Raw genomic sequence first — 27,035 nt, forward strand, 5'->3', positions numbered from 1 at the left:
ATGCATGTGGAGGTGCCAGTGCCCCACCTTTGGGTGTAGTGCCTGATAAAGGTGGCCCAGATATTTGTTACCTTGGCCCCAGATTTGGTAGTTGCTGGACATAGTTTATCTCTTTCTGTTTAAATTCATGGCCTCTTCTTCTATAATTATTCTTATATTTTATATATTTATTTTTCTTTTATGTATATGAGTGGTTTGCCTACATATATGCCTGTGCACCACATTCTTGCAGGGCCTGCAGAGACCAGAAGGGGGGTCAGGTACCCTGGAGCTGGAGTACAATGACTGTGAGCCACCATGTGGGTGCTAGAAATCAAACCCTCTGGAAGAACAGTCAGTGCTCTTAACTGTTGATCCATCTCTCCAGCCTCATCTTCTTCAGTGTGTGTGTGTGTGTGTGTGTGTGTGTGTGTGTGTGTGTGTGTGTGTGTGAATACAACATGCTAAGTCTATTTAGTGTTGCTCATATGTATATGTATTTTTGGCTGCCCACTTAAGAAACACACCTGAGGCAGGCGATGGTGGCATATGCGTTTAATCCCAGTACTCAGGGAGGCAGATGCAGGTGGGATCTCTGTGAGTTCAAGGCCAGCCTGGTCTACAGAGTGAGTTCCAGGACAGAAAAAAAACCCGTCTTGAAAAACAAAAACAAAAAAAAAAAAAAGAAAGGAAGGAAGGAAAGAAGAAAGAAAAAGAAAAGAAAAGGTAACACACCTGCTGTGTTGGCCCCAGAAGTCTCCCTGCCCCCTAGATGCACTTGCAGGAGGGGCAGCCTCAAATTTTGAGCCTAGATTTCACAGTTTCTGGGCCAGCCTTCTTACCTCTTCCCTTGGGTCTACACTCAGGCCAGATTCCTACTCTATAAGAGCCCCCTGACTTCTGACCAGCTCACTTTCCTGCACCGCCCTTTGCCTACCTGGACAGCCTCCTTCCTCAGCCTTCACCTTCAAGCTTTCCACTGTCAGATTTTAGACTATGGGCTTTGCAAGCCATGCTCACCTGAAGCAGCCTCTTTCTCAGGCTGCTGAAAAGAAGCACCAAGGCCCCTACCAGAAGTTCGGCTGTAAACTTCTAACTTCCTAACCTTCTCCCCAGGTGCCTAGATTCCAGAATGACAGACAGGTGCCATTCTCACTTTCCCAAGGGAGTTTACTGTTCAAGGTCATAGACTCCAGGGAGTTTACTGTTCAAGGTCATAGACTCCAGGGAGTTTACTGATGTGATGAGCACAACACCCCAACTGGATGTGTTCCTCTTCTCTTTCCCCACACCCCCATTCCTTCCTCAAATGCAGCCCACTCCTCAACTATGAGGCAGGAAACCTCCCCTTCCTCTGCCATGGGGGCCTGAGCTCTCCTCAAGGCTTCAGACAGCTGCTATCGGCAGTGTCAGGGTCATGCTGTCTGTCTCTCTGTCTAATAATAAACTTCTTCTCCCAAAGGACAACCGCATTACTGTTGATCCTTGAACCCTAGACTCCAGACCTCCCCTCCAGCTCCCCTGAGACCCAGACGACCCCTAAATAAATGGAAATGGTCTCCTTTCTGCCCCTTCCATCCGTAGCCTTTGGCAATGCCAAGACCATCCGCAACGACAACTCCAGCCGCTTCGGAAAGTACATTGACATCCACTTCAACCCCAGCGGGGTGATCGAGGGTGCCAGCATTGAGCACTTTCTTCTGGAGAAGTCCAGAGTCTGTCGGCAGGTGAGACTCCACCCCCCGGGGGCGGGGCTTCTTCACTGTCATGCTCCACCGACCTCTGTCACCTCCCGGATTCCAAGTGCTTCTCAATATTGTTGCAAAGGGAACAATTGCATTTTCTCAGCTTTGAATTTCTTGCCCATAGAACTTGCACATATGCATATGTGGTGTATGCATGGACACATGTTTGTGTGTGTGCAGATATACATGTGTGCACATTTGTGTGGTGGCCGGACGGCCAATCTTGAATGTCTTCCTCTATCACTTGCCACCTTATTTTTGGATACAGGTCACTCAGTGAATTCAAGCTCACTGATTCAATAAAACTACCTGGTCAGTATGCCCAGGCATCCTGTTTCTGCCTCCCCAGCACTAGCATTGCAGGTGTACCCCACCACAGTCAGCTTTGCACGAGTAGTGGGGACTTGAGCTCATGTTCTTGCGCTTGCATGGCAAATGTTTTACCAATTGAGCCACCTCTCTAAGCTCCAACATATCTATCTTTCTGCCTTTCTGTTTCCCTCCCTCCTTCCCGTCTGTCCTTCTTCCCTTCCTTCCTTCTTTCCTTCCTTCCTTCCTTCCTTCCTTCCTTCTTTCTTCCTTTCTTTTAACTTGCTGTGTAGATGCAGGAACAACTTTGACCTTCTCATCCTCTTTTCTTTATTCTTTGGTGCCTACCAAGCCTCACCTTCATTTGAATTAACTGAGGCCTGAACAAATCTACAGCAAGGTGCTTTGGAAACTGTGGCAGAGGGAGCTGGATAACAGAATAGAAGGCCATGTGACCAGGACTGGGGTCAAAGACATGAAGATCGCTGGGGTTTTCTGGACAGCCAGCCTGGCCTACTTTCCTGGTTCTAGGCCAGTAAGAGACCCTGTCTCAAAGAAAAAAGACAGACTCCCACGTAACTGCATCTAAGATTGTCCTGTGGCCTCCATATTCATGCTCGTACATGCATGCCTGCACACACAAGAACACAAACTCTTGCACAAACAGAACTATATATAGATAGATTATATAAGCAAATTTTATAAATGAATTTAAGGTCTAGAAGAAACACTAGCCTTGAAGTGCTTCTGTGGAGGGGGAAGTGGAGATTTGAGGAAGGGGAGAAGCCAAGTAGAAAGAAAGTTTATTTCATGATACCACACACAGATGAGAGTCTGAATTGTCACAGAGAGGTTATGGTTATAAATAGCACGTACAAACCCCATAGCTACCCAGGTGGTGATGCCGCATGCCTTTAACCCCAGCACTCATGAGGCAGAGGCAGGCGGATCTGTGAGTTTGAGGCCAGCCTGGTCTACAGAGCAAGTTCCAAGATAGCCAGAGCAGAGCTGTTATACAGAAGAACCCTGTCTCAAAAAAACTAAACAAACAAAAAAGCAAACAAACAAACCTCATATCTACACAAGCTCACGGCCACAAGCTCTTGAGAGGTCACAGAGTGACTACAGATCCCAGGAAACGCTGAACTGCAGAGCCCTGGACAGCCTTCTGGGCTAGGAAGTGAGGTCAAGGTCAATCTAAGGCCAGGCTAGACTCTTGGCTCCTCAGATGGTATCCAGAATCTTCTGCTGCTTAGAACGCAGGTGACCAAGGGGTGCAAACTGGTCCTGCATAAATGGCAGAACCACACATGGCTAGGAGTTCTTCAAGCTGAAATTGGAGACATTCTGTGGGACTTGCTCACGTGTCCCTTCCCATGTCCTTCCTCCTAGGCTGCGGAGGAACGGAACTACCACATTTTCTACTGCATGCTTATGGGGATGAGCCCGGAGGAAAAGAAACTGCTGGGGCTGGGCATGCCCTCTGACTACCACTACCTGACCATGGTGAGCCCCCAACTCCTCTTCCCAAAGGGAAGTGTTAGCATATGTTCAAACCTCGATCTTGACTGCTTAGGTGCTTCTCTTCTAGTTGGGCCCTGAGGTGAGTGCTTGGTCCCCTTCCCTCCTGTTTGGAAGCAATTTTGTGACCACCTTAGTGGCCCGACTCTTATTTCTCTTCCACTCTGTGTACTCCTGGAACCCCAAGCTAAGGCTCTGGTTCTTTCCCACACAACCCTTCTTCTTATGAAGCTCTCCAGGCCTACAAAGAGGTTCCCAGAACAGTAGGTAATAGATGGTTATCCACAGAATATTCATCCCTTCCCTGGAGGTTCACCTAGACTACAAGCTCTCAGAACATGAACTGAGCTCTCTCTGACCCCTGCTTTCCAGGACAGTGAGATTCAAGCAGCTATGAGTGACATGTTCTACCCCTTGGATCACGTCCTTCTCTTACCCCTTTGACTTTGAGGCAGTCATCAATACTTCAAAGTCTTAGTTAGTCCTTGCCTAGAACATGGCAGGAGTTGTGTTTTGGGGTGTCCCAGTGGCCAGATTTGACCTCTACTCTATCTTCTATGCACAGCTAAGGAGGTCTCACCATGCAAACCTCTCTGATAATCAATAGTTACTATAAATTCGAGACCCTTGGCACAACCTCACACTTCTCCAAGATCTGACCCTCCTTGCAGCAGCCTTTGGGCCCCACCTCCCAACTCTGTCCCATCAACCTCTGCCCTGTGAGAAGCCCAGCTCAGACACCTTCTACAGGGAAACTTTCTCTACCTCCCAGTAGGGCCAGGCTTGGCCTCTTTGGTCTTAGCACTGGTAAGAGCCCATGGCAGGTCTTTGGTCTCTTGCCTGCTTTCTCAGATCTACAATAGCTGTGAAGAAGAACTATGGGTCATTGGTTCATAACTCCTAGCAAGGAGCACAGGCCTTGCTATGCAGTCAGAGTTGAGAAGTGCTTCCTAAGGGAAAGAGCCCACTAGGCCAGGCTCAAGATGGCTGGATGACGAATAGAAGCCCAGAGAAGGGACTCACTCATGGTCACCCAGTGCTGCCTGCAATGCCCAGGTGTGCCTTAGCTGTGGTGCCAGCAGAGCTGTCAGGGTCAGAACCTGGGCCCTGACAGCTCTAACACGCCGGGCTCAGCTACCTCTCCTCAATAGACTAACGAAGCAGACAAGAGGACAGGCACAGGGCAGAGAAAGATCTCTTCAATGTGGCTACACCCAGAAGAGGCACACAGTCGAGTGTCCTCCAGCCTGGTCTGTATGTGGGGTCCTGACGTGAAATCTAGTTTTAAATGGAAGGCAAGAGCTATGGATAACTAAGCAGCCTTGTCTCAGCTCCAGTCCTCATAAGAGGTGGCCTGGCAACTATCAGAGCCGTGTGACATCTCTCCTGGCTGGCACTGGCCTTCTTTGTCTCCCAGATGAAATTCCTGTTTCTTAGGATCTATTGTTTCAACAGTCTAAAAGCCAAATGAAGGGGCACACGTGTCTCCTTAGAGAACCTCTGTGTGGTCTTGCCTCTGGAATTCACTGATTGATTGGTTGGTTGGTTGGTTGATTGATTTTGCTAACATGGATGTTGCCCTTCAGAGTCCACCCAGGGCTTTTTTAAGTAGACTTTTCAGAGAAACTTTCCTAAGCCGTCTTGTCCTTCCCGGCTCCTAGCTGGGAGAGGTGAGATCTGAGGTGGCTCTGTCAGCTGAAGTGTCCTGTTCCTGTAGGGGAACTGCACATCCTACGAGGGGCTCAGTGATGCCAAGGACTATGCACACGTTCGCTCGGCCATGAAGATCCTCCACTTCTCAGACTCTGAGAACTGGGACATCAGCAAGCTGTTGGCAGCCATCCTCCACCTGGGGAATGTGGGGTTTATGGGTAATGTTGTTCTTGTCTTGCTAACACCCCTGGGGAGAAAAGGGGAAGGATAGGACAGTAGGAGGGCGAAGTCTCTGGGTCTTTGTGCCAGAAGGACCATGTGATTTAACCCAGTCTTGGAAAAATACATCCTAAAAATATGGCTATTGTTTTGCAGTCCTCACAGGTCTGAGGAGAAGACGTGAAAGCATGGGTCCCTACAGGGAAAGAATCAGGCCTTGGGCCGAGCAGACAGCTCTCAGTGAGGCTGCTGACATGCAAGCATGGGACCTGAGTTTGGATCCTCAAGACCAATGTAAAAAGCCAGGCATGGTGGCACGTGCCTGCAATCCCAGTGGTAGGGAGGCAGAAGCAGGAAGGTCCTGGACCTCACTGACAGGCCAGTCTAGCTGAGACAGTGAGCTCTAGTACAGGGAGAGATTCTGTCTCAAAAAATAAAATGAAAAATGGTTAAGGAAGACCTCCAACATCAACCTCCAGCCTCCACAGGTGCACACATACCCACACAAAAGATCATTTAAAAGAGTCAGGTCAGTTACTCCATGGTTAGCGGGGACCCCAGAGAATTACCCACTTATGGCCAGGGTGAACTAAAGTATATGAAGCCACTGTGAACCCACACAACCAACCTGTAAGAAGTCAAAGCGCTAGGAGGGCTAAACGGTACTGGCCCGTGGTTTCCTGAGACACTGGCCATGATTAACAGTTCTCTCCAGAGGAAAATGCTGATAATCCAGGTCAGTAATAACTCTTTCTAATAGTTTTTCAGACACAAATCCAGCATGCAGCTGGAAACAAATAGGAAGGATGAAAAAGAAAGGCAGGCATGGCATGTGGAGGCGGACACAGTGGTGGGAAGATTGCCTGGCTCAAACCAGATAGAGAGCTCATGCCAACATGAGATTTAGACACAGTAAAACTCAGGCCTGGGGTTTGAGTTTTAATCATACCCCATATGTTTGTCACACAAGCTTGAGGGATTGAGTTTGGATCTCTGGAACCCACACAAAAGTCCTGGATCCCAGCGGTGGGGAGGCTGAGACAGGAGGATTCCCAAGGCTCATTAACCAGTCAGTTTAGCTAAACTGGGTGAGCGCTAGGTTCAGTGAGATCCTGTCTCAAAAACGTAGGGTGGAATTTGTGTGTGTTTGTAACACTAGTGACGGTGAGAGGGTGGTGGCCATGACAGGCAGGTCCCTAAAGCTCACTGGCCAGCCAGTCAAATCAAACCACCAGCCCTGGATTCAGTGGTAGACACCATCCCAAAAAATATAAGATGTCCAGCAATACTAAAGATACTCAACATTGATGTCTGGCCTTCATACTTACATATGTGCATGTGTAAATGCACCCATATCCACACATTAATGCATGCACACTACATGTGTTAATGATGTACACATACGTATACACTACACACATGTGCACGCACCACACAAAAACAAAATATAAGGTGGAAAATGATCAAGGAAACCACTTGTTGACTTCTGGTCATACACATGTGCACACACATGGACAGGTACATACACACAGACACACAGACACACACACACACACCACTCTCTGAGTTTTATGAAACTTAGAGAGTTTTAAGAAATGGTTTTATGAAACCATTTCTTTGCTTTTTAATTACCTTTTTATTGCCTACATTATGTGCCTATATGACTCTTAGGAGGTGTGTGTGTGTGCTGTGTGATGCTTGGTAGTGAACCCAGAATTCTTATGCACAGTAGGCAGGCACTCTACCATGATGCCACACCCTCAGTTCTCATAGCTTTTAAAGTCCCTGCTAGGCAGCCATTCCTTCAAAGAGGAGGGACTGAAAGCAGAGATGTAGTCAAGAGACAGTTGCTTCCAGATGGTTCCCCATTACTACACCACCTGACTTCACAAATACATACATGCCTGGGCTACTAAAGACAGTACAGTGAAGCCACGGAAGCTGGCTTCTTCTCTCATAACAGACCCCAGTCAGGCTCCCAAGTGCCACTGTCTTCTCAGACTCCCCGCATTGTCCCAGGGTCCTGATCAGCCAGAAAAAGGGAACCATAGCCTGTTTCACGGGTTCAGCTAAGTTGCTAATGGCTGGTGGTCAGTGGGGACATTCAGCCTCCCAGGAGAGGTTCCAGGAGATGTGGTTTACTCCCGAGTACAGTGTTTGCTAAGGTGGAGACACAGCCTGCCTGGGCCCTCTATGCATCACATCAGAGTCCTCTCTCAAGACTACTGCTTCTCTCCGCAGCTGCTGTCTTCGAGAACCTGGATTCCTCTGATTTGATGGAAACTCCAGCCTTCTCCTTTGCGATGAACTTGCTAGAGGTATTGGATCATCACATCCGCTAGTTCGGAGTCTTGTGAGAAACCTTGGGGGCTTTGGCTGTCAGAGCCCAAAACCTAATTCTCAGAGCCCTGTCCAGTTCCCCATGTGTGTTTCCCACACTCTCCCAGGTTCTCAGCCCATCTGCATACAGTGGACTCCTGGGGGCAAGCACCAGGGTGGGGGCAGGGTGAGTGACCAGCGTACTTCAGTGGACATGTCTTCCTCCTGTGTTCTGTACCCTCCCTACCTTCCAGTGGTTCTATACACCACGTCTTTACTTCTCACCCACTCACTCACAATGGGTTTCTCTTGGGCTTCAAGCCCCATGCCCATTAGAGTGTGCATTTTGTCTTATTCCACATCATTTGTGCATTTTTCTGGTCCAAATTAGTCTGGCTCAGCACAGAAAGTCCCAGAAAGCGAAAGAAAGCCTCACAAACCAGTCACCTCCCAAAGTCCCCCTTCCAAACATCACTGACACATAAATTTGGGGGTCATCTGTCCAACATAGAAACTCAGGGGCGCACATTCAAACTATATCAGGTGCTCTAAAACCTTGGCTCATGCCAGCTTTGTCTTCTCTGCATGGTGGGGAGGGCTCGCTTCCCTCCAACCTTCCTTTGCTCTTTTTCCCAGGCCCAGGAGACCAGCATGTTCAGGTTCACCAACAGGCAGTCTTCCACAAACATTGCAAAGGCACACATGAGACCAAGGCTGTGACCTCCCCCCCCCACGGCCCTGGTTTGGGTCCAAAACATTTTCCACCATCAAGGGGTCTTTGGTCACAAGAGGGACTAGGAACAGGTGTGAGTCGAGCCAGGCTCTGCTGCGCAAGTAATGATGCAGCCCCGCAGGTAATTGATGCAGCCCGCTCCCTTCCCAGGTACAGTTTCAAGCTCTCCGAGAATGCTTGATCAAACACACGATTCCCATCCGTGGAGAGTACGTCTCCAGGCCCTTGAACATTGCACAGGCCGCAGACCGAAGAGATGCCTTTGTCAAGGTAAAAAGCCACAGGGCAGGGCAGGACAGAGATGGATAGGCGGGTCCCAGCTTTGGGGGTAACATCCCTTGGGAGGCCAGTGTCAGCAATCTGCATGCAGCCTTTCTGGGTAATGGCCTCTTCCTTTGCCTTAGAGAGCAAAGCTTCACCCCATGTCTCCCCAGGGCATCTACGGGCACCTCTTCCTATGGATTGTCAAGAAGATCAATGCTACGATCTTCACACCACCAGGCGAGGATCCCCGAAGTGTGCGGAGGGCCATTGGTCTCCTGGACATATTTGGCTTTGAAAACTTTCAGAAAAATAGGTATAAAGACCTTAGCCTCCATTATTTCTGGAAATAGAACATGAAGGGCGAGGAGGACAGCTCAGTCAGCAAATGCTTGCCATGCGGGCTTGAGTCTCCTTCAGAGCTCATGGGGAAAGCTGGGCATAGTGGCTGCACATGCGTGTAATGCCAGTGCTGGGAAGGTAATGACAGAAGGACTCATGTGGCCTACAGCCTAGCCAGGCTATGTGAGTTGGTAGACACCCAGTCTCTAAAAGCTAGGTTGGATGGCATCGAGGACCAATATCTGAGGTTGATTCCACACACACACACATATATGCACACTTGTACAATGCACCCATGCACATAACACACATGCACAGTGCATCCATACACACACACACACACACACACACACACACACACACGATGAGCAGTGATTCTGACCAAGATTGAGGGTACCTGTCCCCCTTCCCTGACCTTACCCTGCCCACTAGGCTGAGCAAGGACTTCACACTCCCAGCTTATAATGCCAGGGTGTCTGTAAGCAAGTCTGGGCCTTCCTGCAAATACAGCCTGCATACATCTTAACATCCCACTGCCCAAAGAAGTCTGTGTAACTAAAAGCCGTCCCCAAGAGTCAGCTTACCCCAGCATTGCTCACCCCGTGAACCACTTCCCAATCTACGTTGACTTCGCACATGGGGTCAGGGTGGTAGCAGAAGTCAATAGTCTTGACTCATCTAGGAGTTCTTGTGGATCATCTCTGGCCTTTGAGTTTGGAAATGAGTAAGCACAGGCTGAACATCTCTGATTCAGTGTCCCAGAACAGCTGGAAGCAGGTGTGGGCATTGTCACCAGATGCCACTGTGGAGAGGGTTGGGCAAGGAAACTAGGTGGGCAAGAGAAGCAAATGTGGGCAGGTGATACTCAAGGTGGAGTCAAAGGCAGCAGGCAGCCAGCAAGGAAGTGAAGGTAGGGGTGCTCTTCCAGAGCTTTTAAGGTCAGAGTCCAGGCCCTGATAGTCCCCTGGAGTCAGAGAAAAGGAAGCATGTACTTAGAGGTTCTGGGTGCACACAGCACAGCCGCCTCATGGGGTAAAGATGCCTCATGACTCCAGGGCTTCCCAGGCTGCAGTAGTACCCAGCTGACCCTGCTCCACACTAAGATAACGGTGGTGGCGATTCCACAGCTTTGAACAACTCTGCATCAACTTTGCCAATGAGCATCTCCAGCAATTCTTTGTGAAGCATGTGTTCACAATGGAGCAGGAGGAGTACCTTTCTGAGAACATCACCTGGGACTACATCCGCTACACGGACAACCAGCCCATCCTAGACCTGCTGGCCGTCAAGCCCTTGAGTGTCATCTCCCTCCTAGATGAGGAGAGCCGCTTCCCACAGGTATGTGTCTGTATCTCCCTCGGAGTAGAGCCTGCATCCCGGGTCTCTTTTCTGATGTCAAGAAACTCTATGGTGCTGAGTGTGGAGGGTATACTCGTGCCCAGGGTGGTCACTGCCACTGCCTAACAAGTCCCAGTACAGCACACCTCCTGCAGGAAGGCTTTCCAGACTGCTAAGGACCTGGATGTTTGTCCAGTGGCTAGAGTAGGAGAGTTGACAAAGGAATAGCCCCTAGTCTCTGTTCCTGAGTTCACTACCACAAGTCACCAGCCAATGTGAGCTAGTTGTCCACCAATAGTGAGCTGTAAGTCATCCTAAACCCAGCTTGTTTTGCCTCTTGTGGGTTGGCCTCCTGACCTCCTCATGACTCTGGGGCCTCAGCCCTTAGAACATCTGGATTCTTCCAGGGGACAGATGTCACGATGCTGCAGAAACTGAACAGTGTCCATGCCAACAACAAGTCCTTCCTAAGACCCAAGAACATTCATGACACCCGATTTGGAATCGTGCACTTTGCGGGTGAAGTATACTACCAGGCAGAAGGTGAGCTCAGCTCTGTGTATGACCCACCTGGGGTCACACAGTCCAGGATCCCAGCCAGGGGATGGTTCCACCCACTGTGGGTAGATCTATATGCCTCAACTAAGGCAATCAAGATGATCCCCTGCAGGCAGGCCCAGAGGCCTGTCTACTAGGTTGTCTCTGAAGTTTGTCAAATTGACAAGACACTAACCGTTGCAGGTGTCGTCTATGCCCTTTATGACGGGTTTCTTTCACTTACTCCAAGGTTTTTGAGGGCTGCCTGTGTTAATGTAGGTGTGAGGGATCAACCCCAAGTGCTCACACTTACACACTAGCACTTTACCAATGACCCCACTCCCCAGCCATTGTTTCTTGCCATTGCAGAAGAATAGTCTGTGTTACTGGCCTATATTTTGTTTTTCTCTTCAACTGATGATATTTGAGTAATTTCCACTATACATCTATTTTATATAGCACAGTTGCACAGCTGCGAACATCCAGTGCAGAGTTTTGTGTGCACGTAGATCTCCATTCTCGCAGCATATATCCAGCAGTGGATTGCTAGGTCATGTGTAGACTTTGAGCACCCACAAAACTCTTTCCAAAGTAGTTGTGCTGTTTTACATTTTTCATAGGTGTGTAGGGGAGTGCCAACTTATCCCCATGCTTTTGAATTTGTGTTATCAGAGCATGACTTGCAGGAGTCTGTCCTCTCCTTCCACAACATGTGTTCTAGCGACCAAACTCAGGCCATCAGACTTGGCAGCAAGTGCCTATATCTCAATTCCTTGAGTCTTGTTTTTGTTTGTTTGCTTGTTTGCTTGTTTGTTTGCTTTTTAGATAGGAGCACGATGCATAGCTCATCCTGCACCTCCAACATATCTGGCATTACATGTGTGAACCACTGTGCCTGGCTTCATATCACTTTCTTAATGGTGCCAAAGGTTTGATTTTAAAGAAGTTTGGTTTATCTCTTGTCCTTTTGTCGCTTGTGTCATAGCTTAGACTCCACTGTAAAGTCTAGTGTCATGAGACTTTTTTTCTTGCTGATTTGTTTTGGGACAGGGTCTCCCTATGCAGCCCTGCCTGCCCAGGAACTTACTGCGTAGCCAGGCTGGCCTCTACAGCCCTGGCTTCTGAGTATTAGAATTACTCCATGAGTCGCTTCTCCCGGCTTTCTCCTACGTGTTCTTTGATTGTTGAGTATTTCTGGTTTGTTTTATAAAGCAGACTCTTCTGTAGCTCAGGCTGCCTTAAACTCACTGTGTGGCTGAAAACCACCTTGAACTCCTGATCCTCCTACCTACCAGTTTTTGTGTTGCTGGGAATCGAACCTAGAGAATCATGCATGCTAGGCAAGCACTCTACTAGCTGAGCCAGATCCCCAACTCCTCTCATACGTAGTCTTACAAGAGGTTTAGATTTTACTTTTAGACATTGGTTCCATGGGTTAACTTCCTGCTGTAGTCAGGTAGAGAAAGAAAGGTCAGCGAAGTCAGTCTGTTGTGCTTAGAAGAATGGGAAGGTGGCCAGTATGCTCTCATGGTCAGGAAAGCAGAGTAGGCAAGCATCATTCGTAGAAGTTTCTAAGTAGAGATGTGAATCTAGGAGCAATCTTTGCGTGCTCTTCCTGTAGGGAGACAGAGAGAGGCTGATAACATGCCGAGACGAAGCAGGGTGCTGGAGGTGGGGGAGTTCTGTTGGAAAACTGGGAAGGTGGGGCTCCTTCACAGTCCCTGACACTGCGGTTTAAGCTCTTGAGAAAGAGAGGGTTCCTGTATTAGTCACTGTTCTCTAGAAGAACAGAGCTAATGGATATATTAAAAGGGCACTTATCAGAGGAGTTTACAGACTCTGGTCCAACAATGGCTGTCTCCTGACAGGAAGGCCAAGGATCCGGTCATTGTTCAGTCCATGAGACTGGCTGTCCCAGTTGGTTTTTGGTCTCCGTTGTAATCCTGAAGAAGTAGGTTCCAATACCAGCAAAGGATTGGACACAGGACGACTGAATTTGCCACAGAGAGTGAGGGCAAGCAGGCAAATAGCAAAGCTTCCTTCTTCTGTGTCCTTTTATATAAGCTGCCACTAGAAGGTGTAGCCAACATGGGTCTTCTGATCTCAAATGATACAGATTTAGGGCAGGTAGTCCCATGTCACGTGATCCAATTAAGCAAAATCCCTCACAGGTATGCCCAGCTGCTTGGGTTTTAATTGATTCCAGATGTAGTCAAATTGACAACCAGTACTAGCAATCATAGTCCCAGAACCCAAAGAGGACAAGGAGCCCATCCCCCAGCACCCCTAAGTATTCAAGAGTGAGGGTTTTTGTTTGTTTTGCTTTGTTTTGAAGTGACTGAAACTTACAAGTGAAGGGACCAGAGTTGGCACAGGACACATCAAGACCAAGTTCTCAGCACAAAGGAGATTTATTTGCTCTAGAGGGACAAAGAGTAGGGAATTAGAGCCAAGGAAGAGGGTAGTAAAGGGGCAAGGGAGAAGGGGAAGGGATGTTTGCCCCAGAGGGACAAAGGACTGCCTCTGGATAGAGAGGAGATGTATGTGGCCTACAGGCAAATGACTGTTTATATAGAGAAAGGGGTAAACCCTGTGTTAGGATGAGGTGTTTAATGTTGACTGGACAGGTTAATTAGATGAGCTAAAATAGGACTTCTGATTGCTGGACTTCAATACTTCCATAGCTGAACCTTGGTAGTCAGCTTCGGGGGGAGGGGGAAGGGGCCAAATAAGGGAATGGACCTTGGTGGCTAGCTTTAGGAGTGTAATCTAGCAGTTTAGCAAAGGAGAGAGAAGGAGAGAGAAGTGCAAAAGGCAAAAAACATCCTTCAAAGAGGATGCTAAGATTCAGGAAACTTTTTTCTCCAAGCACAAGAACCTAATTCAGAATACCCAGAATCCATGAAAACCATACACTTCTGTGATCAGACACATCTCCCATCCATAGTAGTCTTAGCGTTGCTGTGCTGAAATGGAACACAGAAACAGGGGGATCCCTGGAAGCTCAAGGGCCAACAGCCTTGTGTATATAGGGTTGAATAGCAAGAGATTTAGCTTCAAACAAGACAAAAGGGGAGTCCTGTGATCTCCACACAGGCACCATGGCGTGCTCATGCCCATTCTCTCTCTCTCTCTCTCTCTCTCTCTCTCTCTCTCTCTCTCTCTCACACACACACACACACACACACACACACACCTCACACACATTTTAAAAAGCAAAAGCAGGGCTGGGTATTTAGCTCCAAATCTTGCCTGGCAGGCATTAAGCCCCACCATTTGCTCCCCAGCACCATGTAAACAGGCACAGTGGCACATGCCTGGAATCCCAGCAGTCAGGACATGAAAGCAGGAGGGCTAGACATTCAAGATCATCCTCAGCTACAAAGCAAGTCTGAAGCCAGCCTGGGCTATATGCCACCTAGTTTCAAAAAACGTAAAGCAATAAACACAAATGCTGAAGTGTATTGTTTTCCTTTGGGCTACCGTGTTATACCCATGACCTCATATGATTCATGGCTCATAGGCAACCATCTCTCCCTGTGACCTCACATGGTTCTCTCTCAGAGTTTAATGACACTGGCCATATGGCCATACTGGGTCAAGGTCTACCCTCATAACCTGATTTTACCCTCATCATTTCACCTCAGTCAGTAGTGCTTTCTGTGCAAGCATGATGACTGGGTGCAATCCATGACAAGAAAAGTCATGACAAGAAAAAAGAAAAATTCTGGACAGAGTACACCGCCTATAACCCCAGCACTGGGGAGGCAGACCCCTCGGCTCTCTGGAGAGCAGCTTAGCCAATTTAATGAATTCCGGGCTAATGAGGGACTCTGGCTTTAAAAAACTGTGGACAACTGATCTCCACATACATGCTCTCTGACATGCATGTGTATACATGGTACATATCGGTACCAAACCAACACAAACATGCACATTTGCATGCAGACAAAGCCTTCTCTTCAGACAGGCGGTCCATACTGAGTCCAGAAGTACTGGAAGCAAGGACAGATACAGTTCAGCCCAGAACACTATCCTCCCTCGTTTCTGAATGCTAAGTGTTCCCTTTGGGAAAACGCCAACCTTTGCAGAATGCCCAAGACCTCAGAAGCAGAATAACTGTATTCATTTAGACCGCGGTAGTGAACAGGAATGAGATGCAGGGATCTGAGAGTTCAGAGGTCAGAAGGGACGGTGCTGGTGGAGACAGAAGTTCTGAGTGGAAGATAGACAGTGCTTTGGGGGAACATTCTAGAGTCCCCGAGGCATTCTCACCTTACTCAAGGGATGGGAGAGATGGCTCTATTGGTCTGAAGGGTAGCCCTGATTTCTGCACAGGCTTTCTGGAGAAGAACCGAGATGTGCTAAGCATAGACATTCTCAAACTGGTTCAGTCCTCCAAAAACAAGTTCCTGAAGGAGATATTCAACCTGGAGTCACTACAAACAAAGATGGGCCATGGCACTATTCGCCAGTTGAAGGCAGGAAACCAGTTCTTCAAGGTGAGCTACTACCTGCCACCCTCACTCCAAGGCACTGTCCCAGACAGATAGGACCAGGGAGAGCCTTTATTCACTAGGAGTCCCTTGTGTGCAACATCCCCAGCATACAACATCCCCAGTGTGCAGCATCCCAGAGTGCAGCATCCTCAGTGTGTAGCATCCCAGCGTGCATCATTCCAGCATGTGACATCCCCAGTGTGCAGCATCCCCAGAGTGCAGCATCCCCAGTGTGCATTTGGTACCCAATGCGGCTTGTGCTGAAGTGAAGGAGAGAAGAGGAGAGAAGAAGGGAACAAAGGAAAGAGAGAGAGGGGGAAGGAGGGAAAGGAGAGGAAGGAAAAGGAAAGAGGGAAGGAGAGAAATACAGAGGGAAGGAGGAAGAGAGGGAATTGAGCGGGAGGGATGGCTCAACAGTTACGAGCACTGGCTGTTCTTTCGGAGGACCTGGGTTTAATTGCCAGCACTCACATGGCAGCTCACTGTCTGTAACTCCAGTTCCAGAGGATCCGATACCCTCACACAGACATGTATGCAGGAAAAAAGAAAGGGAATAAATGAAGAAGAGGAAAGAAAGGAAAGAAGACAGGACAGAGGGAGAGAAGGAAGTGGAAAAGAAAAGGAAAGAAGGCATGGGAAGGGACAATGGAAGAAATGTGTGCATTTGTCCTGGGTGACAGCCCTTGCTGTGGCATGGTCCCCAGTTCTCTGGGCATCACTTCCCTGCCCTTGTGACCCTTGCTTTCTCTTTGCAGCCGTCAGACTCCATCAAGCGCCCACTCACCCTCGCAGGCCAGTTCAAGCAGTCCCTGGATCAGCTGATGAGAATCCTGACCAACTGCCAGCCCTACTTCATCCGCTGCATCAAACCCAATGAGTACAAGAAGCCGCTGGTAACTAGGAGAGACTGGGGGTGTGCCCGAATGGGGTGCAGCACCGAGGGGCTGAGTTTGACGTCCAGGGCATGGCCAAAGTTGTAGCTGTCCACCGTCTCCGGGTCACAGCTCAGTGACCTGCATGGCTTCAGCTCACTTGCGCCCTAGCTTTTTAGCCCTCCCGTCATCTGCTGTGTATGCTTGGCCAGGCTCTGAGCCTCATTTTTCTTATCTTCCATGAAGTCAGACTTACTCTTGTCTAGAGGCAGTTAGCAATGAAGCTGTGGTCACAAGAATGCCCACATGGCCCAAAGTATCTTTGGGAGGCAAAACTTGCCCTCTGCAGGTGGGTGATGAGCAGTGGCAAGCTCCAACAAGCAAGCAGGTCTAGTGGGAAGTCTAGGACTCCAGGATGCCATGCTGTGTTCTTATTGGTCAGAGCTTGGCCTCACATTCTTACACGGGTGACTCATCCATGTGGTAGGGACAAGGTGGACTCCATGATTCCCTGACTTAAAGAACCTGCTCCCCAAAAGGCTGCAAGCACAGGGACTCCCCAAACCAGGAAATAGGATATGCAAAGATAAAATAACTAAAAACTGTGTCATAGGGGAATAATATGATATTTGTGTATACATGTTAGCATATGTATGCATGTGTGTATTGGGGGTGCACATATGTGTAATGGAGGATAGCGTTTGATATTTGGTATCTTTTTCATTGCTCTCCAAGTTATATAGTTTTTAAATTATTTTATTTTATAGGTATAGATATTTGGCCTGGATGTATACAAGCACCATGCATGTGCCTGGTGCCCATCGAGGCCAGAGTGGAACTAGAACTGGAGCTCCCCTAGAACTGGAGTTATGGACAGTGTGAGCCATAATATGGGTGCTGGAATGTGAACCCAGGTCTTCTAGAAGAGCAGTCAGTGTTCTTAACTAGTGAGCAATCTCTCCAAGAACTACCCCCTTTAAAAAAAAGTATGTGTATACATGTGTGTCTACGTGGGCACATGTGCACGTGAGTGCAATTGCTTATGGAGGCCAAACGAGAGCACCAGAGTCCCTGTAGCTGGAATTGCAGGTCTTTGTGAGCCTCCTGGACATGAACATTGGAACTAAACTTAGGTCTTAGCAGGAACATATGTGTCTTAATTGCTGAGCCACCTCTCTGGCCCCTCCACTGTATTTATTGAGACAGGTATCTCAATGAACCCGGAGCTTGCGGATTTAGCTAAACCAGCTAACCAGTAGGCCCCTGAGATCTGCTTACCTCCTCCTTCCTTCACTTGTATTGTTGGAACATACCTAGGTTTGGTGATGGTGGTGAGGTGGCATTTAATGTGGGCTCAGTGGCTCAAAAGGCAGATTGTCATACTTCCCTAGAAAGTATCTTACCAGCTGAGCCATCTCCAGCGCCAAAAGAAAATTACATTTGGGCTAACAAGTGGCTCAATGGGTACAGGAACTTGCTGCCAAGCCAGATGTCTGGAGTTTGGTCCCAGTACCCACATGACAGAAGTAGAGAACCAGCTTCCACAAGTTGTCCTCTCACCTCCACATACACGCTCTGTCACACATGCACCTTGACACACACGCTCATGTACACACACAATAAATAAGTGTAATGTAAGTCTAATGAATAAATAGTACATTAAAATTAAATACCTTTTAAATAGAACACAATTGTATGTATCGAGGCTGTTTTATAAAAGCTAGTTGTCTTAGGGTTTCTATTGCTGTGATGAGACACCATGACCACGGCAACCCTGATAAAAGAAAACATGTCATTGTGGTGGCTTACAGGTTAAAGATTCAGTCCATTGCCATCATGGTGGGGCGTGGCAGTGGACAGGCCGGCATGGTACTGGAGAGGGAGTTGAGAGTCCTACATCTTGCACCGGCAACAGGAAGTGGTCTGAAACACTGGGTGGTATCTTGAACATAGGAGACCTCAAAGCTCACTCCCACAGTGGCATACTTCCTCCAGCAAGGCCACACCTCCCAATAATGTCACTCCCTATGAGCTTATGGGGGCCAATTATACTAGGATAGACAACTGGTAGAGGAAGAGACCTGGTCAGTCATTCTCATCCACTTAGACCATGGAACCCAATATGGACAAGTTCAACAGAACCGCCATATACAGGCTGTCCATGCATGCTTCAGTATTGCCAGGCATACATTTCATTTTTCATTTCAGACAGTTGCTATAGACAACAGCTACTCCTTGTTTTGTTTGTTTTTGAGACAGTTTCTTTGTGCAGCCTCCTAGGTGTTCTGAGACTAGCTCTATAGATCAGGCTGAACTTGAACTCACAGACATCCGCCTGCCTCTGCCTCCCAAGTGCTGGGATTAAAGGTGTGCCCCACCACCACTAGCATAGGCAACTCTTCTTTTTCCTGCTGGTAAAGAGGTCCTGCGGGTAGGCTGAGGCTCACATTCTCTGGTGCCTCTGACCAGAATTCATCTCAGTGGCAGCGGCTGCCTGCTGTGAGATGTGGGGAGAAGCCCAGGCCGAGGAGCAGACAGGCCCAGCCACTGAAGAGTATGGCCCTGCCCTTCAGGCATCTCATCTTTGAACCAGCACCAATCATGCCTGTCACTTACGCTGCTATGGAGATTAAATAGAAACTACAGGCTCTCAGGACACACTCAGTTAGTAACAACTGGCTGTTCACCCAGGGCTAACCACGGTGACTTTCGCCAACCTCCCATGGGCTTATCTATTTAAAGGGAGTCATCTCCCCTAAAACTTCAGGTTGAGAGTACCCTCTGGAGTCCTGGAGATGAGGGAAGCTAAACGCCACACCAGATTCCTGTCAGTCACACTGACCTCCGACATCAGCTCCCTCTCCCTCCATCCAGATGAGGAAGAGAGGACAAGGCTGAACCAAAAGAGCCTCTGTCTCTGAGTAGATTCGCTTCTCCCTTCCACTGAGGAGGAGAGGCACGATGCTGCCTTTCTCAGGGCGGCCTCCAGGTTGCTGTAAGCCAGGCCCACATAGAGACTTTGCATTTCTAAGGGAGGGCATATGCAAATGACTCCTCCCCTGGGTGTGTGATGTAGGTGGAGGTCAGAGGACAACTTCTGGTGCTGTCCACCAGACACTTAGAGTTTCTACTGCTGTGATGAAACACCATGACCAAAAGCAACTGGAGGAGAAAAGGGCCTTTGGAGGACTGGACAGATCCCTCTGCAAGCTGACCCCCCACCCCTGGCAGTAGCGACAGTCAGTGGTTTGGGAGGGTGGGGTCCTTGGCTCCTCAGCCCAGCCTTCTCTGCCCGCAGCTGTTTGACCGCGAGCTGTGCATTCAGCAGCTGCGCTATTCCGGCATGATGGAGACGGTGCAAATCCGCAAGTCAGGTTTTCCCATCCGCTACACGTTTGAAGAGTTCTCCCAGAGGTTCCACATGCTGCTGTCCAGCCCTGAACGCAAGCAGGTGTGTGTCTCCGAGCTGGTAGAACCTTGTGCCTCCCACTGAGTCCTCGCCACCTTCCTGATCTCCTGGACCTCCCTGGATGGCCAACCCCAGCTGTCTGTCCTTCCCGTTGTCCCCTACTCTGTCTTCGCAGGCAACGTGCCTGGCTCATAGGCTTCTGGTTGATGCTGGTGGCTGTGTGTATTCCTTTTAGATGTCTGTGGGTTTACTCTGCTCTCCTGAGACCACCAGGTCCAGTATCTGAGGGGTGGCTAGGAAGATCTGTGGAAGAATGTTCTGCCATTCTTCTGCAGCGCGGCCATCCTAACATCTGGATTGGTCTGAGGCTAAGGGCTCTCCAGCTACGTGGAGGCCCCAGGCCCCCCAAGTATCCTATATGTCCCTCATTCCCTTAACCTGGAGTGTAGGCAAATGCCTGAGTATAGTCAGACAGCCCTTGCTGGGAGGCCTGCATGACCCTGGAGGAGACCCTTACCCCTCTCCAGAGTCCCTGACCACCCCTGGTTTTTCTCAACAGTTTCAAGACAAACACCGCCAAATGACCTTGCGCATTGCTGACCTGTGCCTGGGGACAGACAAAGACTGGAAAGTGGGAAAGACCAAAATCTTCCTGAAGGTGAGACTCCATGGCCTCCTGGAAACCATAGGGAGGGAAGGGAATATTCCACCCTGCCTGCCCTGTCCCCAGCTGGGCTATGGGTTCTTCTAGCCATTGTTTCACACATTTTTGGTCCCATAATGGGGATCTGGAATCTAGACAGGAAGAAAGTAGTAGAGAGACAGGATAACAGAGAGACAGTCCCAAGGGAACTGTCCAGGAAGGTGAAATAGCCACGAAAAGCCACACAGAGCAGCACAGGGTAAAGTTGGTAATAGTGAAAGAATGAGAATAGAAGGTTCACCCCTGGCTCCTTGCGTTCATGCCCAAGATCTGGTCCAGGTCTATGTCTTTAAGCTCACCAGGGCACATGAAAGACTCAATCCTCCTGATGCTAAATAGAAGAAGGAGGGGGGAGGGAGAATGAGGTGGGAAGGAGGATGAGAGACAGGGAGGGAGGGAGGGAAGGAGGGAGGGAAGGGAGAACGGTTGAGCCACCAACATCTCTCCACCAGCCACAGAACCACTGCTCTCTGTAAAGTAAAGACAATCCCTGCCTTCCTGGGGCTACCATGGCAGGCCTGTGCTTCCCATATCAGGCCTGGGAATTAGGAGGGGTGAGAGGCAGGAGAGGACAACCCCCAATGGAGGAGAACATCATCTCGTGCTGGCTCCCGTGATCTCTTCTCATGGGCATTGGGAACTATTTTCACACAAAAATAAGCTCAGGTGTGCTATATAGTCCACTGCAAATTGTGAGTGACTTTGTGAAATGAAGACTGACAGATTGAAAGTGTAAAACAAGACGTTAAAGTAAGTTTGGTGCTAGGGTGAGCTGTAGCTGCAGCTTCATTCCGATCCATATCAGGGTCCTTCCTTTGCCGGTCCTTGTAGGAGAGTCTGGGACATAACTGACCCTGGAGACCAAGACTTGGTCCCAAGCAGAGGTAGAGGGGCGAGGGAGGGGTACCAACATGATGTGGTCTCACCCACCCTCAGGATCATCAGGACACAACGCTGGAGATCCAGAGGAGCCAGGCCCTGGACGGAGCAGCGACCTGCATCCAGAGAGTCCTTCGGGGACACAAATACAGGTGTCTGTCCCATAAACCATCCCAAAGTTTGACTTGATCTGGGCAATAAGTATTCTACAGCTATTTGGAGATCCCAGGCCCACCAAGTAACCTATGTGCACCTCACCCCCTTAACCTGGAGGGCAGGCAAGTCATTCAGCACATGTGTCCCTCGGGCAGGCCTGGGAGACTGAGGCACAAAATCTCCTCAGTTCAGACAGTCAGTCAATATACATCTTGCACACACACAGACACGCACGCACACACACATAGGTACAAGTGCAGGTTCTCAAGTTTACAAGGCAAGCACTTTGTTGATGAAGCTATCTCTGCCAGTAAAGTGATCTCTTCCATCCTAACTTCTCGGTCTTAGCTCCTTTATCATAATCCCTTTGGTCCCTGCGGCCCTGCTCATCTTCTTCAGCCCATTTCCTCTCTGTCCTGCAGATTGAAAAAATCTTTTGTTCTACCTTCAAGCTTACTGATTCATCTCTGCTCTCTCCATTCTGCTACTTGGTCCATTCACTAAGGGTTTGTTTTTAATTACAGTGGTGTGTGTGTGTGTGTGTGTGTGTGTGTGTGTGTGTATGCACAGGTATACACAATTAGAAGGCTGACTTGTGTGCGTGTGTATACATAGGTATATACAATTAGAGGATTGACTGACTCATTCTGTGTCTGTGTGTCTGTCTCTATGCCTGTCTTTCTCTCCCTCTCTGTGTATACACTAGACAAAAGCAAACACTCTGATATAACTGTTCTATAGGGGACCCAGGAATAATCTATATTGAAGTTCTCTGTATGGTTTTTAATATGACTGGGATATACTATTCTAAACCTAAGAAACTCACCTGCAAAAGTATTAAAAGTGGCAAGAAAACACAATTGAGTATGAAATAAAAGGTCTATGTGGGCCAAGCTCACTTGAGAGGTCCTTGCTGTCTGTAACCCTGCTTCCAGATTCTGTCCCAGTCCTGGGCTGAGGGACTGGCAGGAATTTGAAGCTCCCTTCTCAGATGACTCTGGACTGTGTCAAATTGATAGATAAAGCATTCTAGGACACAATGTGAATGTCAGATGGGTGTGCCGTCTTCCCATCGGTTCAGCTTTAGAAGGTGGAGATGGGATCTTCAGCGCAAACCAGCTGCTCAGCTAGTCATATCAGTGAGCTCTGGGTTTGCATGGGAGACTCAAGGAATGGAAAGGTAGAAGGACTGAGGATAATTTTATATCATCCTCAGGCCTCTACATACACAAGCATATATGCCTACACACATGCAAGAACACATGCGCACATGCAACACACATACACATGAAAACAGAAAAAAAAAAGAAGTGAAAAAGTGGCCATTGATTCTGTTCCTTCGTGTATCTTGGTGGAATATGAAGGGATGAGAAGGGATTTCTTGATTATTTTTTAAAAACTGGTTTATCATCATTCAAATGTGAGGAGAGTTTTTGTCTCGCTTTAGTTTTGTCTGTTTTACCTGAGGTTTTTTGCTTGTGATGCTGAGGGCTGAATCTAAGACCTTATACTAGACAAATGTTCTCTCGCTGAGCTATATCCTTAGCCCAGAGATGCGGGTTGTTATTAGTAAATCCCATGATTCTAACCTGCATGCACATCCTTAGGTCTTGCGAGGCATCCAAGTTTGCGCCATACAGTTCCCTTCCTCCATGATATTTTATTACCCACCTTTGTTTCCACACAGATCCCTGTGTTGTTTCCACACCCCTCCAGGACCTAGAAGGAGAGTTATTTAGCATTTCTAATTTGCATTTTCTCTCCAGGAAGGAGTTCCTGAGGCAGAGACAGGCGGCTGTGACCCTCCAGGCAACATGGCGAGGCCACTGCCAAAGAAAGAATTTCGAGCTGGTGAGAGAGAGAGAGAGAGAGAGAGAGAGAGAGAGAGAGCGCCTGGGAAGATGGGCCTTCAGGGGCAGCAGAAAACAGACCCATGAAAGACACATCATTCACGATTGTTTCTCTGAATTATAGCTCCAGGCAGGAAGCATTCCATTGCGAGTTGATATAGAATACAGATTTTTTTCTTTTCTTTGCATGATCTCCAGCCCTGTGTTGGGGGTGGGGATCGATGTTCCCCTCCAGAATTCTGGGCATCCCCCAGAGCTGGACTGGGTTGATGGCTTCTCTTCTCCCAACACGGAGTCAATAGACTAAGCAGCCGGATGGACCTCAGGTTGCAAGCATTGCTTCCTCATTTTACTTCCCACCACAGGCCCCAGATAGAGACATTGTTCTCTATGAATCAGAGAGGCTGTCACCGCACTCTCTTGGGCCTCACTTGACCCTTTGTTCCTGTCATGACTGTGACTATAGCTGCAGCTTAAAAGGGTTACGTCAGCAACAGGCCCTGAATTTCAGCTCTGTGCTCAAAAGTAGTGGTAGCTGACAAGAAAGGAGGAGCCACGTGGGGACCTGTTGTAGTGAGTGCACTGTTTTATTTAATATTAATCACTCTGTAAGTAAAGGAATTCAAGCACAGAGGGTTTACTTAACTAGATTTTCTCATGAGTGGGTCTATCCGGCATCTAGGAGTTCCTGTGACTTTCACACCCTGAGGCCACGTCTAAGTCAGTCTTTGATCAGCCAACAGGCTCATTCCGGAGACCCAGGGACATCTGTGGCCTGGTATAGATTGAGTGTTCATGCATTTCTTACTCTCCCATTTTAAAGATACCGACCCCGCCTGCGAGGACTCCATGGGAGCTCATAGCCCAGCACTGTGATGAATCTGCTGGCTGCTGTGAAGCCCACGCCGGTCCCCTATTTACGTGGCATTGGCTACTTCCCTTGCTGCAGCAACAAAATGCCTGACTAAAGCAACTTAAGGAGGGAAGGGCTTGTTTGGGCTCACAGTTCAGGAGGATACAGCAGTCCATTATGATAAGGAGATCACGGCAGCAGAAACACGAGGCTGCTAAGCTGCATTGCATCCGCAGTCAGAAAGCAGCGAGCAAGGAGTTCCTACACTCAGTTAGGCGTCTCCTTTATATACGATGCAGAAACCCACCCATAAAACGGTGCTGTCCATGCTTAGGGTAGATCTACTTACCTCAATTAACCTTATCTTGAAAACCCTTCACAGACAAGCCCAGAGCTTTGTCTCCAAGGTGATTCTAGATCCCGGCCAAGTTCACAGTCAATATAAACCATCACATATGCTATTTGCCGGGTGCTCATCAAGCACTTATTTGACTGATAGGCTCTGCTCCTGTTTACAAGGAATTAATGGGCTCATGCACATTGGCCTGTAAGGATGCTCGTAATACCAACACCGTACGAAAAAGAATAGGTGACTAAATCATACCAAGGATCTCCCGGGAGAGCCACTCTCTGCTCTCTCGGGAAAGTGTCTTGCAGTCAATCTAACTACCTTCTGTTCCCACAGATCCTAGTGGGGTTTAAGCGTCTGCAGGCCATTGCCCGGAGCCACCAGCTGATGAGACAGTTCCAGACCATGCGACAGAGGATAGTGCAGCTGCAGGCCCATTGCAGGGGCTACCTGGTGCGACAGCAATTCCAGGCCAAGAGGAAGGCAGCGGCGACCAAACAGGTACATGCCAGAGACCTGGCTGCCCAGTGGAGCTTCCGGCAACAGAAACCCGTTGTAGGTGGTTACTTGGTGTGCAAGGGAGGTAGGGCTGTCTGGGGCCAATAGGAAAATTGATGAGTCTCAATTAATAGTACTTATGAGAAGTACTTTAGAATATCCAACATTCTCAGACAAAGACGTTTAAATCTACACAAGTTACTCGAAACACAGCCAAAATCCATGAAGCAAATTAGGAGATGCTGTTGGGGCTGTAATTTAGATAGTGCACAATGTCTGGGACTGTAGCTCGACTGGCAAATGTCTTAGTTAGGGTTTGTTTTGTTGGTTTTTTTTTTTTTTGATTTTTCGAGACAGGGTTTCTCTGTAGCTTTTGGTTCCTGTCCTGGAACTAGCTCTTGTAGACCAGGCTGGCCTCGAACTCACAGAGATCCGCCTGCCTCTGCCTCCCGAGTGCTGGGATTAAGGGCGTGCGCCACCACCGCCCGGCCTTTAGTTAGGGTTTTATATTGCTGTGAAGAGGCGCCATGGTCATGGTAATTCTTCTAAAGGGAAACATTTAATTGGGGCTGGCTTACAGTTCAGAGGTTTAGTTTATTATCCTCATGGCAGCATGCATGGTGCTGGAGAGGTAGCTGAGAATTCTACATCTGGGTTGGCAGGCATCAGGAAGAGAGAGTGAGCCTCTAGGTCTGGCTTGAGGTTCTAAAACCTCAAAGGCTGCCCTCCCCCACCCCATGGTGCACTTCCTCCAACAAGCCACACCTGCTCCGACAAGGCCACTCACCCTAAAAGTGCCCCTCCCTACGGGCCTCTGTGGTATATTTCCATTCAAATCACCACAGTAAATGACTTACTATGTTTCCTGCTGCTATGACAAATACCCTCACAAAAGCAATTTAAAGGAGAGGGTTTATTTGTGAGAGTCAAGGCTGCAAGAGGTTGAAGCAGCTAGCCATCTTACAACCAGTCGAGAGCAGAGGCCAAAAATAGTTAATGTATGTGTGCTAATGCTAAACCCCTTGCTCCACTCAGATAATCCGGGATCAGTTGCCCACGGCATGATATCACCCATGGTGGGGTGGTTTTTCCGCCTCAATTAATGTACCCAAGATGGTCCCCCATAGACATGCCTACAGACCAACCCTCATTGAGACGCCCTTTCAAAGTGATTCTAGAGTGTGTCACATTAACAATCAAAACTAACTATCACACCTCACATGCTTGAGTTCCTCAAATCGATCCCCAGACCCCATGTGAAAAGGGCAGGTGTGGTGGTATGTGTTTGTAATACCAGTATAGAGACAGTGGATTCCTGGGGCTTGATTGTCAGCCAGACTAGCATAGAAAAAGATTCTGTGTCATAAAACAAGGGGAATGGTGCCTTATGAATGATCTGAGATTGACCTCTGACCTTCATATAATTGCACCCTCATCTACCCAAATGAACAAGTGCCTGCACGCGTGCACCACACACACACACACACACACACACACACACACACACTCAAAATAGGAAGCAGACTAGATTCCCTTCTCGTGTAGCTCATAACGGCCTCTGGGAAGGAAGACCCAGTCACACCCAGGGGACTTGTAGGTATAACATGAAATAGGAATCAGATGAGCAAGACAGCCTTGTGTCTGGAATGTGGAAGTGGAGCATCTTAGCCCTTTGGGCTTGGGATGACTTCTAATCAGGGATGATCAGTCCCCTTAAAGGTGCAGGGAATCTAGGCCAGATCTGCTGTGAGAGGCGCTGTCTCGCTAAGAAGAACAAACTGTTCAGGAGGCAGGAAAGCACAAGACTCATCATCCATCCTGTAGGAGATTGAGAGGATGGGGAGCAGTCGATTAGCATCAAGGTAACCCCCCATATTCGAGGGGGCGGGGCTAGGGAGAGAGCTCAGTTGCTACAGTCCTTGTCTCACTAAGCTGAGGACCTGAGCTGGATCCCAGAGCCTACATGAGAAACATAGATATGGTGGTATGCACCTGTAATCCTAACACTGGG

At 48.6% G+C, this 27,035-nt stretch overlaps 1 protein-coding gene across 1 annotated transcript in view; it reads left to right on the forward strand.

Moving 5' to 3' along the window:
* The window catches only part of Myo7b (myosin VIIB), a 75,337-nt gene that overhangs the window by 24,407 nt on the left and 23,895 nt on the right, over positions 1-27,035 (forward strand). Inside the window, exons 7-21 of the mRNA XM_041660264.1 lie at positions 1,564-1,706; positions 3,426-3,539; positions 5,272-5,425; positions 7,668-7,744; positions 8,629-8,748; positions 8,913-9,055; positions 10,209-10,419; positions 10,827-10,962; positions 15,295-15,458; positions 16,211-16,348; positions 19,626-19,778; positions 20,296-20,394; positions 21,376-21,470; positions 23,241-23,325; positions 24,863-25,027. Of these exons, the coding sequence (XP_041516198.1) occupies positions 1,564-1,706; positions 3,426-3,539; positions 5,272-5,425; positions 7,668-7,744; positions 8,629-8,748; positions 8,913-9,055; positions 10,209-10,419; positions 10,827-10,962; positions 15,295-15,458; positions 16,211-16,348; positions 19,626-19,778; positions 20,296-20,394; positions 21,376-21,470; positions 23,241-23,325; positions 24,863-25,027 (1,997 nt within the window). The remainder of the gene's footprint in view (positions 1-1,563; positions 1,707-3,425; positions 3,540-5,271; positions 5,426-7,667; positions 7,745-8,628; positions 8,749-8,912; positions 9,056-10,208; positions 10,420-10,826; positions 10,963-15,294; positions 15,459-16,210; positions 16,349-19,625; positions 19,779-20,295; positions 20,395-21,375; positions 21,471-23,240; positions 23,326-24,862; positions 25,028-27,035) is intronic.

This window comes from Microtus oregoni, unplaced genomic scaffold, assembly GCF_018167655.1.
Source record: "Microtus oregoni isolate MIOR12 unplaced genomic scaffold, Mior012 000011F_ref0000422, whole genome shotgun sequence".
NCBI classification, from domain to species: domain Eukaryota; kingdom Metazoa; phylum Chordata; class Mammalia; order Rodentia; family Cricetidae; genus Microtus; species Microtus oregoni.